General features: G+C 44.0%; 1 protein-coding gene across 1 annotated transcript; it reads right to left on the reverse strand.

Moving 5' to 3' along the window:
- Nucleotides 1-368: 368 nt before the first annotated feature.
- On the reverse strand, nt 369-13,469 carry LOC122692863 (zinc finger protein 461-like). Its single transcript, XM_043900676.1, has 5 exons — nt 13,441-13,469; nt 9,411-9,486; nt 7,157-7,283; nt 4,097-4,213; nt 369-2,270 (listed from the first exon to the last, which is right to left on the reverse strand). The coding sequence occupies exons 1-5, from the start codon at nt 13,467-13,469 to the stop codon at nt 1,804-1,806; spliced, it is 816 nt and encodes a 271-aa protein (XP_043756611.1). The 3' UTR covers nt 369-1,803.
- Between the last annotated feature and the right edge of the window lie 4,302 nt (nt 13,470-17,771).

Consider the following 17,771-nt stretch of genomic DNA (forward strand, 5'->3'; position numbering starts at 1 on the left):
AGGGGGTCTTCTGGTGCAAGTGCTCACACGACTGGCTGGTGTGAGTTCAAGGGCCTGCAGGCTGCCTGCTCCCCAGACAGACGCTGAGGCAGCAACAGCATGGAGCAGTTCAGGGGAGCTCTCAACAGTACTCTGTATGATCCTTCTTATTAGAACCGTCACAATGTCCCTGCAGCTACAGAGAGGGGGAAAAGTACAATGGAGAAATGATGGGAAATACATAATCAAATGATTTGAAACTTAAGGGCAATAAGGAAACTAATTGTTACAAATATCACCCGTCTATGCTACTGAAGACTTTCTCGTTAGATATTCTTTCCTGCAACCTTCAATTGCTAGGCTAACAATTCATTCATTACACACCAACATTTACATAAGAAACCATTCAGTTTTATTGATGAACATGTATGCTTATCACACAGAATAAAACCTTTTACACTCTGCTATGTAACTGGTTAAAACAGATTATAAACATAAATAATGATAATCTTTCCTCTGATACAATGATCTGAGAACTACGATTTCTATGCTTACAAAAGGGAGGCTAATCATTTAAGAAGACATACAATAATTACATGACTTTTCTGGGAAGTGTTTTCCGTACATTTCTAGGGTAGCAGAGATGTCTTTAAGTGAAACATGTCAGCTGATATTCATGACTTCTGTTGATATTATAAAATATATCAAGATTTTAGTGAACTGACATTTTATTTTACTTTCAAAGCAAGTGATGTAACTATTGAAAATGGACATCTTACTTTAATCTGTGGAATTATTCCCTGAACACTTACATCATGGTGACTTACAGGGATGTGTGACATGAATGACAAACACCACCATTTAGATGTTCACTGTACATGTTACATTCCTGTGTCCTTAATCTTATAATGGAGAAAAATGTAAATGTTTTCTTCCTAGATAGAAGGGCTTCTCTCATCTTTGAGGTAGCAACCATCAAAAACATAACTTTGCATGCACACTAGAAATGAAGTGTAGCATGGAGTAATTTGAGAATTCAGTTACATTCATTTTGGTTTTCAAATAATCACAAATCATGCCAATATAAACAAACATACATAGCTAGTAACTGTACATGGCTAAACATCACCTCTTCATCTTGTGATCCATACTAACATATCAATTTTCTATCTATTTTAACTATGAATCACTATCTACAATATTTCTCCCTAAGAGGAACTTCAGAAAACAGGATTTATGAAATACTTTCCAGTATGCATTTCCTGATATTTATTTAGATTTGATTTTTTATAAATACTTTGCTACATTTTCTTTACGTCATTCCATGTCTTTCTTATATAAATAAGTCTTTTGTCTCCTGAATTGTATGTTCAGGACCAACCTCTTCCATGTCTTACTTCATTACTAGGGTTTCCTTCCAGGACATGCTCTCTGATGTCCAGTGAGGTGAGAGAGCTGATTAAAGACTCTGCAGGTTTCCTTACATTTATGAGATTTCCTTCAGTATGAATTATCCGATGGTAAGTAAGACCAATGTGCTGGGTTAAAGTCTTTGTCACAATCCTTACATTTATAAGGCTTCTCTTCAGTATGAATTTGCTCGTGTTTAGTAAGAGTTGCATAGTGACTGAAAGCTTTTCCACATTCTTTATATTATTAAGGTTTCTCTCCAGTGTGAATTCTCTGATGGCGAGTGAGACCTGTGCGGTGCCTATAGCCTTTGCCAAAACCCTTACATTTATAAGGCTTCTCTTCAGTATGTATTCGCTCGTGTTTAGTAAGAGTTGCATAGTGAATGAAAACTTTTCCACATTCTTTATATTATTAAGGTTTCTCTCCAGTGTGAATTCTCTGATGGCGAGTAAGAGCTGTGCAGTGCCTAAAGCCTTTGCCACAATCCTTACATTTATAAGGCTTCTCTCCAGTATGAATTCGCTGGTGTTGAGTAAGAGTAGAGTGTTGACTAAAGTCTTTTGCACATTTTTGACATTTATAAGGTTTCTCTCCAGTGTGAATTCTCTGATGGGACATAAGGCCTGAGTGCCATCTAAAGTCTTTGTCACAATCCTTACATTTATAAGGCTTCTCTGCAGTATGAACTCTCTGATGGTACATAAGGCCTGAGCCCCGGCTAAAGTCTTTGCCACAATCCTTACATTTATAAGGCTTCTCTCCAGTATGAATTCGCTGGTGTTGAGTAAGAGTTGCGTACTGACTGAAAGCTTTTCCACATTCTTGACATTTACAAGGTTTCTCTCCAGTGTGAGTTCTCTGATGGCAAGTAAGACCTCCTCATTGAATAAAGCCTTTGCCACAATCCTTACATTTATAAGGCTTCTCATCACTATGAATTTCCTGGTGTTTAATAAGAGTTGCGTATTGACTGAAAGCTTTAGCACATTTGTGCCATTTATAAGGTTTCTCTCCAGTGTGAATTCTCTGATGGCAAGTAAGACCTGAGTGCCAGCTAAAGCCTTTGCCACAATCCTTACATTTATAAGGCTTCTGGACAACATGGATTCACTGATGTTGACTAAGTTTTGAACTCTGATTAAACGCTTTGTCACATTCTGTACATTTGAAAGTATTCCATCCTGTATGAATTTCCCTATGTTTACATAGATTGAGTGCATTAGTAAAGACTTTCTCACATTTCTTACTCTTGCAGTTTTTCTGTGGATTTTGAATACTCTGCTGTGCAGTAAGTTCTGAAGACTGATTAGACACATCATATTCACTACAATTGTAAGTCTTCTCTCCAGTATGTGTACTCTTATTTAGTGAAAGACCTGATGCTCGATAAAAGATATTCCTACCTGTATTACTTTTAGAATCCTTATCTGAAGATTGAGGTGCCTGGTGTTTCCTAAGATCAGAGTCTTGTCCAATGTTATATCCATTGTCATTGCATGAACAGTTTCTTGCTCCATCATAAATACTCTGGAAACTATTGGGGTTGGAGCTCCTACTTAAGGCCTGACTCATGTTATTACACATGAAAAGTTGTTCTATATTAACCCTATCATGGTATGTATCAAACAGTGATGGCTGAATTAAGTCTCCTCCATTATTATCAACATTACACATTTTGGATTGGAGAGAACCTGTCTGTTGGTGGAAGAATGACCCGCTGCTCACAGACCCCTCAAGTTGATTATATTGTGAGTTTTCCCCATCATTTGTAAACTTCTCCTTTTTAGACGTTGTTGAATGTATGTGTGATCGAAGTCTATGTTCAGAGTGGTCTGAACGAGCATTTGAAGTAGAGACTGGATGACCTTCCAGATTTTCCACATTTCCCCTCAGAGAACGTGTGTGTTTCAAAAACTGATGTGAGTCATTGCTTACAAAGATACACTGCGTGGCAGACGGTGATGACTGAAACGGGTGTTTTCCCCAATTTGACTCCCAGTGCTCATTTCTTCTGGCAGTCATGTCCACAGTATGTGAAACGGTCTCAATTTCTTTATGTCCATATAAACATCCTCTCAATCTGTCACATACCCTTGTATGTTCCCAGTCTTTGGTTAAATGTTCATTTCCGAGGTGAGCTCTTTCATATAGGTTTGCTTTTTGGATTGAATTTTCTTACCTTGGATTCTTTGACATCAAACCATGGGTGTTGTGAGAAGACACAGCTGAAAGATACCAAATAGAAGCTTTCTTATCTACTATTCTCAGTGAATATCCCTGAAGATTTAGAGAAAATGGGGACCCAAGGATCAAAGTACCAGAGGATTAGGCAGATTGGAGTGCATCTCTCTCCACAAATGCATCAAGAATACATCAGAATTGGAAGAATCCTCACAGGGCCCCCTCTGAACACTAGCAAAGAACCTACACCACCTAAAAGGACAAGAAAGATTCCTGCTGAGCTAGGTAGGACCAAAAAAGAAGAAGGAGGAGGAAGAGGAGAGGAACTGGGATGGGACCTGTAACCTTGGGGGGTTCTGAAGAGAGAAGAGGTGTCCACATCCGGGGGATCCCCTAACCGGGGGAGCCCAGTGTGGACAGAAGGAGAGCCTCATTCTCTGTGGAAGAGAACATTTCAACCCGCGTGTGGCAGAGGGGAGTGAGAGCTGCAGATGGGGTGCTGACCCTGCCCTGCCCACCCAGCCTGAGAGGGCGTCCACCTCAAGGGTGTCCACCACTGCAGACGAGGGCTGGGTGCTGGAACGCGGGCTTTGGGGAGCAGACCCAGGCAGAGGACTGCGGTTGGCCATGAGGAGACATCCTGAGGGGACGGGAGGGAGGGAGGAGTTCTGCAAATGGGACGCTTGTGGAGGAAGCCTGCACCACCAAAGCAGAGAGCGCCATTGTTGAGTGAGGCCCAAAGGGAAGAACCCCACCGCAGCCTCTCTCCCCCGTGCTGATCCCTCATCCCTGGCAGTAGGGAGGACCGCCACCCGGGTGGGCTCTATTGAGGCCCAGCCACGGCCTCCCCCATGCCCCTCCTTCCCCGTCAGCAGACCCCTGGGCCCTGGGGCAGCCTCTGGAGCAGACACCAGTGGGTGGGTCACATGCTCAGATGGAGCTGAAAGCACAGCTGAGCCCCAGGGTTAAGGAAGAAAAGCTGAGGTCTCTGCTCGCAGCTGCACTAACCAAGCTTTTACGCAGGCAACCGGCTTTGTCAGCTCAGCCCCTGCAGAGCATCTGAAGGACAAGGGGGACGCCTCCAGTCACAGCAGGTGTGGCTTTAGCAACTGTAGACTTTGTGGGCTCGGACACGAGGGGACGCGGCCAGGCCAGAGTCTGAGCTGCCCCCATAGCACCACAGCACCTGGGACCTAGGCCCTGAAGTCAGAGGATCTATGCTGGTGACCCGGGGAGAACAACATCCGAGAGACCCCAGGGCCGTGTGCCGGCATACCCATGCGTGAGGTGGGGCCAAGATCAGGGCCAACCAGGGTCACACGAGACTCACCCAATGGGTGAAAGTGACGCACAGAGCACGTCCCAAGGGGAACATCCCCAGAGCAGCAATCCTCAGGGGCTTCTCTCCCAGGGGTGTGCTCCAATCCCACCTGCCTCCACACAGATCAGGATCACAGCGAAGAAACAGATCTGGGGGCTCTGTTCCGCCAACCAGGGTGCAGACCCACCACAGACAGTGCAGTGACAGCCACAGAGGGATGGGGAAGCACCCCTCAATATCCAGGGCAGGCTCGGTTACAGCAATCAAGTGCCCATCAAGGGGATCAGGGCACAAACCTCAGGACCAAACTGAGCCCCTAAAGGGCAGGCACAGGAAACCAGAGGAACTAGGATCCTGCAGCCTTCAGGGCAGAGACCACACACACAGAAAACGTAATAAAACCAGGGGACAAGGAGTATGGAGCAGAGGAAGGGGCAAGATAATAAGCTACAAGAACCACTAAATGAAGCGGAGACATGCAGTCCAATGTTTACCTTTTGCCCTAAGTCGTCTTAAATGGAGACACCAAACATTTTCAGAAATACTAGGTGCCTTCAAATACTTTAACCCACTTCTTACCACTTGTGTTCTACTGGAACACATTCTATTAGATATTTGTATCTAAAAATCATAAATGATATAGACATACAACTAATTAGAAACTGAGGGCCATCGGAAACTGATAACAAATGAGATAATAAAGTCTTAAGCAATTAAATAAGAAGTGAGATTTTAAAAAATATGTTGGGATCACAGAGAACTCTACTCAGTTACCTGTGGAGACCCAAATGGAAGGAAATCTAACAAAGAGTGGCTATTTATACGTATACTTTATCCTCTTTGCTGTACAAGAGCACAACATTGTAAAACAATAAGGATTTAAATCCAAGAAGTATTTAAAGGACTTAAAAGGACTTTATATGATCTAAAATGTTAATAGTTTGAAACAACCATTAGAAATATGGTGGAAAATGTTCTAAACTATTTTGCTAATTTATTTAAGAAATCTTTCAGTTAATTGAATACATTAAAGTATTTTACCATTGAGGAATTGTGGCAAATACACTTCAGATATTTAAAATGATTTCACATAAAGAAATGTGAAGCATTGGTGTAACTCAGAGATTTGCATTCTCTCATTTTATGGAAGTTTTGCTTTATACACTGAAATGAGTTTAAAATTTATAAGGTCATATTTGTAGCTTCTAGTGTTTTAGAAAATATAAATCAGAAAATAAATTCTGTCCCCAATATTCCTAGAGTATTGGTAGTTTGTTTACAATTCCACTCACACACTTCTTTCTACAGGTAGAAACAAACTTTAAAAGGAGCATCTTATATTTAGTGGTCAATGGGCAGTTTTCCTAGGACCCTCAAGAAATGAAAGAGCAGCCAACTCATGCAAGTTGTCACAAGCCAAGAAGAGAATTTGAATTCTCACTGTGAATGAGAAAAGTAATCATGGAGCTGAATTCATGAACGATTGAGAGGCAGAAGGAGCCAGGCAATGTCTGTCTATGACAGCAACAGAAATGAACCCAGAGTTCTCCAAAGTCATTTCCATTGGAGCACGTCTTCCCAATCCACAGGACAAAGGCTGACTTCCTCACTGCTCCTGGGACCTCTCACCTGAGTCATCAGCTCCATCCATTCACATCTACCTGGGTATGTGGCTGTTGTGTCCGTTCTCCTTACATCCCAGGGAGTCTTCATTTGCTCCAGAAAGGCCACCATGTCCAGCTTTGAGACCACAAGACCTATTCATCAGAGAAAGGAATATTTGTTTTGCTAGAGATTCATAAGTTTCCAACCCAATATGTATTTGGGTGAGAAGAGAACACACGGGTGAATGTTAATACAGCCTAGAGGATGATTTCCCCAAATACTTTATTGAAAGCACCCTTACAATACTAACAAATACATAAAAATCAGATCCTGAGATTCTGGTCAAGTACTACAAGGCGAAAGTAAGTAGTGTAAATGTGATTTTAAGAGGACGGTGTCACTATTTAATACCATGGAACTGATTCAATCAGCACCATGCTAGAGTTAAGGAGGCAGATTACATCAAGGAAGAAAAAGGTTAGAATCATACTGAATCACCATGAAGGCTTTCTTTCTAAACTCACAAATACCCATTTCCTGCTAGAAAGCAGGGATCTGAAGGTGTTGGTGGAAGCAGAAAATTCCAGGAGACATTCTAGAAATGCAGGAACCAAAGCCAGTGGTGGAAAAGGGATTCTGGAAGGCACTTCTCCTCACCCAAGGGGGCCACGTTCCCATAGGTCTCTAACATCACATCCCTGTACAAGTCCCGCTGACCGAGGTCCAGGCATTCCCACTCCTCTTGAGTGAAGTCTATGGTCACATCCTGGAACATCAGCCGCCCCTGAAATACAAAGTACACATGCAATGTACTTTGGGGTCACAAAGAGTCAGACACAACTGAGATCACAAAGAGTCAGACAGGACTGATTACTGAATGACTGAACTGACTGACTGACTGACTGTCATATGGCAAGAGAAGACTTCCTAACCTGACCCTAAACAAAAGCAGTAATTTCAGAGAACTGATTTTGATTTAGTGTAGTTTCTGGTATCACACAGTAACATTTTCTACCACATTTTTAACCCCAAGAAAAGAGGATATGATTCACAAGAAACTATTCTGATGTGGAAAATAAACTATAATGTAATCAGATCAACACTGGCATATTTATTTTTGAGTGTTGTACTCGTGTGACCCAGGATAAATTTTCTACCAAAAACCAGGAAACATTTTTAAAAAGCAGATTCTGATCCAAGAGTTCTGGAGTGGAGAAATTGTGCCACATTTTTACCAAGCTTATTTGAATGAGTAATATTGCAAATTCTGCTCCACAAATGACCATTCTGAACAGCAATGAAGGAGAATAGTAGGGAAGAATTCATACTTAAGTCTGAACTTTAACTCTTTTACAGATTTTACAGGTCTTATAGGATAGTAACCTAGGAGCAAGAATCATTTTAACTATTTAGTATATACTGTATATCTTTCTGACAATTTTTACAGAATCTTGAATGTGCAAGAGAAATAATAGCTCCTCTGTCCATAGGATTCTCCAGGAAAGAATACTAGAGTAGGTACCTATTCCCTTCTTCCGAAAATCTTAAAAAAATAGAAAAAAGCCATCAAATCAGGTTAACAGGTTTGTGGACAGAGACATAAACTAAAATGGGGCTATATGCTTATTAATAGTTAATAGGGAAAAGTCCTCATGTCAATCAAATAAAAACTTTTAAGTTATTAAAAATGTACATAAATATATGAGGATGATATTATTTTTATTTCTTTAAATAAACTAGAATACAGACATACAGAATGATGTAACATAAAGTAAAGCTCTGGTTCTGAATTTTTTAATTTCCTGAAAATCTATATCATTTCCAAAGAGCTATAGTTCAAATTTTGATAAAGTTGAACATAGATTAACACTAATAAGATTCTTATAAACATTTTGGAAAATACAAAAATGTGATGAGACTCTGTGATGTGAGTGTGGAGTGTACCTGGAAATGATCAGACCTGGGCTGGAGTGATAAAAATCCCCCAAACCCAGCATCTCTACTAAACACAGTCATCTTCCAAAGCAAAGAGAAACTTAAGAGCATATGGGATTCCCCCATTAACTGTAACAGTTTAGGCACATCCCTCACTTTTTTTCCCCAAGACACTTGTTAAAACAAAAGGAAAATACATGAGCTGCGTTGTATGGGGATCTCACAGAAGTACCTAAACCAGTGACCATCAGAGTCATGGGGTTAGAAGTACATGGAAGAATGCATTACCACTGCATGGGTATTTTGGCAATATTATGGAAACTGTGATCTGAATCTATCGTTAAAAAATGTTAGTTTTAAGCAAATTTCACTTCATATATACCTCTTGTGACATGTAGCCTAATACCACATTTAATTAGTAAGTCTTTCTTATCGACACAGAGGAAGAGGATAGTCTCAACTACATTTTTTTTAGTTTTGAAAATATTCTGAAAAAAAAAAATCTGGACCACTGAGTGCATTCTGTTTCCAAGGGCATTGCCTTTTGCTCCTGTTCTAAAGACCTGAAGTTGCATCCAGATATAAACTCATCATGGCATTTCCCCTACTTCCCTAGGATCCCAACACAGAACAGCATTCCACTGGGAATCCCTTATGCCAGTGCCTCCCCGTGTTGGTCTTTCACAAAGGGAATATGTTCAACATTGAAACTGACGGAACTATGTTGAGAATTCATCATGCTCTATAGAAAGCCAGGATACATACATTGGATAACAGGCTCTGGGACATAAGGAAGAAACTGTCTAAAGAGCCAGTCTCCTCTAACACAAGAAAAACTGGAAAAAAATAAGCAGTTGGCAACAAACACCCTGGGTAGAAAAATTAGAAGCAGAGAGTTGAAGGTTTGCAGATGTTCAGACCAGGCATTTCAGGAGGAAAAGCAGACACAGCCCCAGACCCGGGACAGGACATTTACCTGAGAAGCTGCCATTTCCTCCTCTTCTTCCTCCAGCTCTGCATCTCCTCTGGGGATTTTTATCACAAACTCACATCTGGGCGTTAAGTAGATAACTTTAAAGGCATCCACACAACTCTTGAATCTGCAACTGCTGCAATGATCGAGAAGAAATAGTTTTCTTGTTTCCCTTTGCCGTTTTCAGAGCTCCTTTGTTACCTTCTCCTTCCTGGTCTGCAGCGGATAATCCAGACTAACCTGATATGTTAATCACATCCTGTGTTTGGTGTTCACCTTTCCTGCCTTCTCTATGCAGACCACCCCTGCTAGTTCTCCTTTCTTTCTGCCTTACAGAGTGCAGACCACAGTACAGTTTCCAAGACATAACAGACAGAACTACCAGGTTCCCTGACCCAGCCTGTGAGGGTTTTTGAAACAATGTAAGAGGGAGACCCAGGTCCAAGAGCCAAGAGCTGCAGCCTCACACTCAGCACCCCTGTGACCTCAGGAAGGGAGCATTTAGGGCGGGAACTTCTAGAAACAAAGAATGTCAGTCTGATTGATTGGGGAGGGGCTCCTTCTAGGATGGGTGTGGACCTCCAAGAGCTGGTATCTGTGCCCATGAACTATTTATTGTCAAATTCACACTGAAATGCAAGAAACAGGAAACCACTAATCCATTCAGTTCAGTTCAGTTCAGTCACTTAGTCATGTCCGACTCTTTGCCACCCCATAAACCGCAACACACCAGGCTTCCCAGTCAATCAACAACTCTCGGAGTCCACCAAAATCCATGTCCATTGAGTCAGTGATGCCATCCAACCATCTCATCCTCTGTCCTCCCCTTCTCCTCCTGCCCTCAATCTTTCCCAGTATAAGGGCTTTTTTCCAACGAGTCAGCTCTTCACATCAGGTGGCCAGAGTATTGGAGTTTCAGCTTCAACATCAGTCCTTCCAATGAACACCCAGGACTGATATCCTTTACGATAGACTGGATGGATATTCTTGAAGTCCAAGGGACTCTCAAGAGTCTTCTCCAACACCACAGTTCAAAAGCATCAATTTGAAGTAGGAATTCATAGGGCCTGGACTCCATCTCGGGCCTGTCCGGGCTGATCGTGCTCGGCCACCTCTCCAGTGGACTCGGAACTCTCTGCTTAGTGCCTGTGGGAACGCCAATGGAAGGATAAGACGCCCTCCGGACAGGGGAACCTTGAAGATCATATCCAGGTTACTCACCACCTAAGAGAAAACAGACACTAATCACCCCTCCCTCCAGACAGTATCTATCAGAATGTAAGCACAGACTTCTTGGTTATTAACTGGTTGGAATGTAACCGCAGGCTTATTGATTATTAACTGTTTGAACACATAACACATGAATGATGGGGTTATTGTGACTGTATTTACCCTTCAATTGTAAGCATCAAGGGATTGGGGTGGTGGGTTTGGACACATAAACATGGGGTATAAAAGATTTTCACAAATGCTGATCGGGGTCCTTGGCTAAGAGGAGACTCTGCCTTGGGCCCGCTGGTGTAATAAACTGCGCTCCACTATCTGTATTGTCCTTCTGAGTGAGTTTGTTTCCCGGAAAACGAGGCTATAACATTTGGTGCATGGGCCAGGAAACGCCTCACTTTGAGGAGACAGGTCTCATTTGAGGCCACCCCGAGGCTTTGTAACTTGAATCTCCTAGAAAGGGGAAGGCGCCTCGCCCCTCTGGAAGGATTCTGCTTCTCAACGCCCGGACCTTTCACGTTAGCAGGTAGTGGATGGCAGCAGGGGAACTCAGCCCTCAGGTGAGGAGGAACCCACCCGGCAGGGTGGAAGAGGGGTCTGATCACCCTCCTGGGAGGGACTAGAAGGAGCGGGGACCCACAGGAGCCTGGAATAGGCAGGCGGCGACTGCTTGCTACACAGGTCGGCGAGCGTGCTAGGGTTTAGAAAGGTAATTTGTGAAGGTCATTTAGGAGGTGTGTCCACACTGTCTCGGGGAAAGTTATTACCAAGTGATCGCCAGGGGATTTTTAGGATAGGAAACTGGTCCTTGTATGCTCATATTCTGCCCTCCCCCAGGAGGTGTCCTGTCTGCTGTGAAATTCTTGACCCCCTCGGAATTGTTAGGCAAGAAGGAGGGGGATACAGAAGTGAGTATGAATTGGCTTTTCCGGAGATAGCCTGGGACATGGGATATTTAACCCATCTATGTTTTCATCCACACCTGATCAAGCCCACCAAGGCAGACGGACTTTAAGGGAGAAACTGTCTTGGACCATGTGATGTTCTGGTTCGGCTGTGCTGCCCGGCGGGTGAAGACACACCGATCCCCCTTCTCCCTCTGGGATCTGGCAGGTAAGGCTCTTCTCACACCAATTAGGAAGGAGGCAGAATGGCAATTTAAGTGTCACTGAGTGGAAATATCAGAAGTACATAGGGTACTGAGAACTTCGTAGACAGAACGAAAAGGAAAAGTAGAAGAAGGTCCGAGAAGGTAAGCAAGATGGAGGGAAGTGAATCTAAGGCAACTGTATTGGAGTGCATGATTAAAAATTTAAAGGGATTAGGAGGAGACTATGGGGTGAAGATGAAGCCTAACCACCTCCACATACTCTGTGGTCGAATGGCCCTCTCTGGGAGTAGGATGGTCACCAGAGAACACCATGAACTCAAAAATAGTGGAAGCAATCTATACAGTAGTGACCGAAGAGCCAGGACACCTGGATCAATCTCCATCTATTGGATCAATCTCCATGGCTAGGGTTAGCTTGAGACCCTCCTACTTGGGCAAGGTTCTGTATCCAGAAGGGAAAGGGAAAATGATTAATGGCACAAGAATTGACTGATGATAAAAAAGGAAATTCTACAGGATTTGGACGGGGATGACCTGCCCCCTCCCCCATGCTGGATAATGACGCGCCTGCTTCACCGGGACCAGAGGCCGCCTTAATGCCCGATCCAGGGCCGAATGAAGTTCCTGCAGCAGCCGCTGCTCTGCCCCCAGCTCTCCCGGAGGTCCTAGAGCCGCCGTTTTGGCAGGCTCCGATCCCGGTGACAGAAGCCTCTGGCCAACACTTCCAGGATCCGGCTCCAACCAAACCGCCCAAGCTATACCCGCCTCTCCCGGTGAGTACTAACAAGAAGGGGAGGGAGACGTTGGAATTAAGCAGAGACCGCGCTCTGCCAGAGAGCCGGAGGGAACCAAAGAGAACAGACAAGAGACTTACAGTGCTAGCTGCTGGTCTGGGAAAGTCTTATCTCGGGCCCTCCGGAAAACCTCATCTGCCCCAGGGACAGGACAGTCCTTCAGCCGGTCCCAAGGGAGGCCCTGGTCCCCGTTACAGCCAAACCAGTGTGCCAGGTGCAAGCTTTTGGCCACTGGAAGAATGAATGCCCTAAGGCAAGGAAGGAAGAGGAAGGTCCTGCAGTTGTGGGGCTTACTGACTTGGAAATTAACTAGGGCTGCAAGGGCTTAGAGATATCAGGCCCCTCAGAGCCCATGGTAACCTTAAAAGTGGGGGACCAAAACACTGACTTCATAGTGGATACAGGAGCAGAACTGTCGGTAGTAACAAAACCTGTGGCACCTCTGTCCAAAAAGACTACCGCTGTAACTGGGGTATCGGGAGAAGAGATGATTAAATCGTTTTACCAGCCCAGAAAATGTCAGATGGGGGGGGGGGGGGGGTGGGCACCAAGTGATTCATGAATTCCTCTACATTCCTGAGTGCCCAGTACCCCTGTTGGGAAGAGACTTGCTCTCCAAACTAGGAGCACAAGTGACTTTCTCCCCTGAGGAGAGGCCTACCTTCTGGATGGACTCTATGACTTATTTGCCCTCTCTCTCAGTACCACCCCAAGATGAGTGGAGGTTGCATGAGCCTCTGAAGGAAGAACCGGCTAGGCTGAAGAGCATGAGAGAGAGTTAACTCAATTATTCCCTGAGGTCTGGGCGGAAGACAACCCCCCTCCCCCCAGGCTGGCTAAACATCACGCCTCAGTGATAATAGAACTCAAACCAGGCACCATCCCAGTTAGAAAGTGCCAGTACCCGCTATGGATAGAGGCCTGAGCTGGCATACTGCCCCACATCAATAGATTGAAACAAGCAGGCATTCTAGTAGAGTGCCAGTCGGCTTGGAAGACGCCAATCCTGCCAGTCAAAAGGGAAGGAGGACAGGACCATAGGCCTGTACAAGATCTCAGGCTAGTCAACCAGGCTACTGTGACTTTACACCTCACTGTTCCAAACCCCTATACCTTACTTAGCCTCCTCCCACCAAGGACTAAAGTTTACACTGGCCTAGATCTCAAGGATGCCTTCTTCTGCATACGCCTCAACCAGTGTCACAGCTCATCTTTGCCTTTGAATGGGAAGATCCAGTTGGGAGCAACAAACAACAGCTCATCTGGACTCCCCAACAAGGGTTTAAAAACTTCCCAGCCATCCTTAGGGAAGCCTTGGCTTCTGACCTGGACTCATTCCATCTGGAAGAGGATGGATGTCGGCTCCTACAATACGGGGATGACCTGCTGCTGGCTGCCTGAGACCAAGGGAAAATGCTGGAAAGGGACAAATGCACTGCTCCAGCTGTTGATGGAAGCAGGTTACCGGGTGTCAAAGAAGAAGGCACAGATTTACAAAGAGGAGGTAAGGTATCTGGGTTTTGTTTTAAAGAAGGGCTCAAGGTTCCAGACCCTAATTGGGTCCTATATACTGATGGCGCTAGCCTGATAAAACAAGGACAATGGCTGTCAGGTTAGCCAAAGCGGAAGGGGCCATCAACACTTAAAAGAGATGGTGGGAATTGCCAAGTGGCAAATTATTGGTACTGGAGGAGCTGGCACACACTCTGGTAAGCCAGACACACCAAGCGACCCACCTAGGCCATGCTGCCTGCTCACAGGTGAATGCTGCCTCTCGGGGATGCAGACAAAATCCTCCGGTATTCAGCTGAAAGGCACGCTGCCCCTTGACCACCTGGGAGTGGACTTCACTGAAATGAAACCTCACTGACACTACCATTATCTGCTGGTCATGGTATGTACGTTCCCGAGATGGGTAAAAATTTTTCCTACTTGGACTGAAAGAACATCAGAAGTAGCCCGGTGCCTGCTTAGGGAAATAATTCCCAGATTTGGATTTCCTACCAGCATTGGATCAGGCAATGGCCCGGCTTTTGTAACTGAGTTAGTACAACAAATAAGCAAAACTTTAAACATCAGGTGGAAACTGCACACTGCATATAGGCCCAGAGTTCTGAGATGGTAGAATGAGTCAACCGGACACTTAGAGACTCTCCAGGTGGATCATAGAGACTGACTGCTCCTGGGTGGACTTGCTTCCGACGGCTCTGCTCAGACTAAGGATGACCCCACAGTCCCAAGGCTATTCTCCATACGAAATTGTGTATGGGAGGTCTCCTCCCAAAATAAAACAGGTGTCAACAAATTTGCCTCAGGAAAGGGGTGATAGGATTTCACAGCAGATGGAACTGGGTAAAGTAATAAATCGGGTAACTAAGTTTGTACAAGAAAGGGTGCTGTTCCCCCTTGGGGAACAGATTCATGAGATTACACTTGGTGACCAAGTATGGGTCAAAGATTGGAAACATGATTTGCTAGCCCCTTGGTGAAAGGGCCCTTATGTTATTCTAACTACCCCTACTGCAGTTAAAGTTGCAGGTATTGTCCCTTGATCCATCATACGAGGGTGAAGAGAGCATACCAGGCAGACTCAGAAAACGCTGAGTGGACTGCACAGAGGGACCACATTGATCCTCAAGAGACTAAGACCATCCTTAAGAAGAAGGAAAAGAAGATTCCGGACGAGCCCCTTCAGGATGAAGCCGCACAATCAACTCCTGCTGCTTGGCTTCATCAACGTGATTTTGAATTTAACTTCTGTCTCATCTCAGGACAATGTTATCACCTCATGGGCACGTTCCTATGCAGAGTTCCAGAACACCTACAACTTCTGGATATGTAGGACTATGCCTCTCTCTGTGAAGGATGGACTTCCTTGGTGGGTGTCACCACTATGCCAAGCAGATTTTAAACCACTCTGCTCTTTTCTGGGATGACAAAGAGACTTTCCTCTCTCTTGTCAATCATAACCTCTCCTTGCTCTCTTGGTGTAAGACCTACAGTCAATAAACTCCGGTCATGGGGTTACATTTGATATAAATGCCAGTGTAACAAAAGCCTAACCTACAACAAGCCCCAGTAAACTGACCTTATTTACATGCTAGGTGGACAAGATCTGTGTTTCAATGGTATGAGTATATTGCTGCCTTTTTCGTACCCTCTATAGGGACAACGAATATATTATGATTAAAGTAGAGGCCTTGACTAATTTCACAAACAGGCCCTCCTAGATAGAACAGAAGCCATCCAAGCCTTAAATGAAGAGCAAGTCTAAATGAGAAAAGCAGTAATTCATAATAAAATGGCTTTGGACATACTCACAGCAGCTCAAGGAGGGACCTGTGCTATAATTAAGGCTGAATGTTGTGTACACATTCCTGACTTATATGACAATGTATCAACTACTTTAGATGACATGAAAAACCAGGTAAAAGCAATGTCAAATGAGAACATTCCTTTCTGGACTTCGGTCCTATCTTGGGTGAGGAGCGATTGGTGGAAAACTGTATTTACCACCGTTAAAATTGCCTTGATAATTCTGCTGTGTGGACCCTGAATTTTACAATGTATTATGAACTTTGTAACCCGAAGGTTGATGTCATTCTCCCTAATTGGCAGTTGGAGAGCCAGGGTGCAATATATCCCTATGAAGAATGCTCATAATATGAGTTAAGAGCACCAAGAGGTGGGAATGAAGAAGGAATTCATAGGGCCTGGACTCCATCTCAGGCCTGTCTGTGCTGATCATGCTCGGCCACCTCTCCAGTGGGCTCTGAACTCTCTGCTTAGTGCCTGTGGGAACGACAATGGAAGGATAAGACCCGCTCCGGACAGGGGAACCTTGAAGATCATATCCAGGTTACTGATCACCTAAGAGAAAACAGACACTAATCACCCCTGCCTCCAGAGTATCTATCAGAATGTAAGCACAGGCTTAAATTGGTTATTAACTGGTTGGAATGTAACCGCGGGCTTATTGATTATTAACTGTTTGAATACATAACACATGAATGAAGGGGTTATTGTGATTGTATTTACCCTTCCTTTGTAAGCATCAAGGGATTGGGGTGGTGGGTTTGGACTAAGAGGAGACTCTGCCTTGGGCCCACTGGTGTAATAAACTGCAATCCACTATCTGTATTGTCCTTCTGAGTGAGTTTGTTTCCTGGAAAGCATGGCTATAACAAATTCTTCGGTGCTCAGCTTTCTTTATAGTCCAACTCTCACATCCATACATGACCACTGGAAAAACCATAGCCTTGACCAGATGGACCTTTGTTGGCAAAGTAATGTCTCTGCTTTTTAATATGCTGTCTAGGTTGGTCATAACTTTCCTTCCAAGGAGTAAGCATCTTTTAATTTCATGGCTGCAATCACCATCTGCAGTGATTTTGGAGCCCAGAATAATAAAGTCAGCCACTGTTTCCACCATTTCCCCATCTATGTGGCATGATGTGATGAGACTGGATGCAATGATCTGAGTTTTCTGATTGTTGAGCTTTAAGACAACTTTTTCACTCTCCTCTTTCATTTTCATCAAGACCATTCAAGTATTACCTAAATCAAATCCCTTATGACTATACAGTGGGAGTGAGAAATAGATTTAAGTTTCTATTTCTTAAGAAATAGAAACAGATTGCCTGATGAACTATGGACAGAGGTTTGTGACATTGCACAGGAGACAGGAGTCAAGACCATCCCCAAGAAAAAGAAATGCAAAAATCCACAATGGCTGTCTGAGGAGGCCTTACAAATAGCTGTGAAAAGAAAACAAGCAAAAAGCAAAGGAGAAAAGGAAAGATAGACCTATTTGAATGCAGAGTTCCAAGCAATAGCAAGGAGAGATAAGAAAGGCTTCCTCAGTAATCAATGCAAAGAAACTTAGGAAAACAATAGAATGGAAAAGACTAGAGATCTCTTGAAGAAAATTAGAGATACCAGGGGAACATTTCAAGCAAAGATGGGCTCAATAAAGGACAGAAATGGTATGGACCTAACAGAAGCAGAAGATATGAAGAAGAGGTGGCAAGAATACACAGGAGAACTGTACAAAAAAGATCCTCATGACCCAGATACTCACGGTGGTGTGATCACTCACCTAGAGGCAGACATCCTGCAATGTGAAGTGGCCCTTAGCAAGCATCACTACAAACAAAGCTAGTGGGGGTGATGGAATTCCACTTGAGCTATCTCAAATCCTAAAAGATGATGCTATGAAAGTGCTGCACTCAATAT

The sequence above is a fragment of the Cervus elaphus genome, chromosome 4 (assembly GCF_910594005.1).
Source record: "Cervus elaphus chromosome 4, mCerEla1.1, whole genome shotgun sequence".
Taxonomy (NCBI): Eukaryota; Metazoa; Chordata; class Mammalia; order Artiodactyla; family Cervidae; genus Cervus; species Cervus elaphus.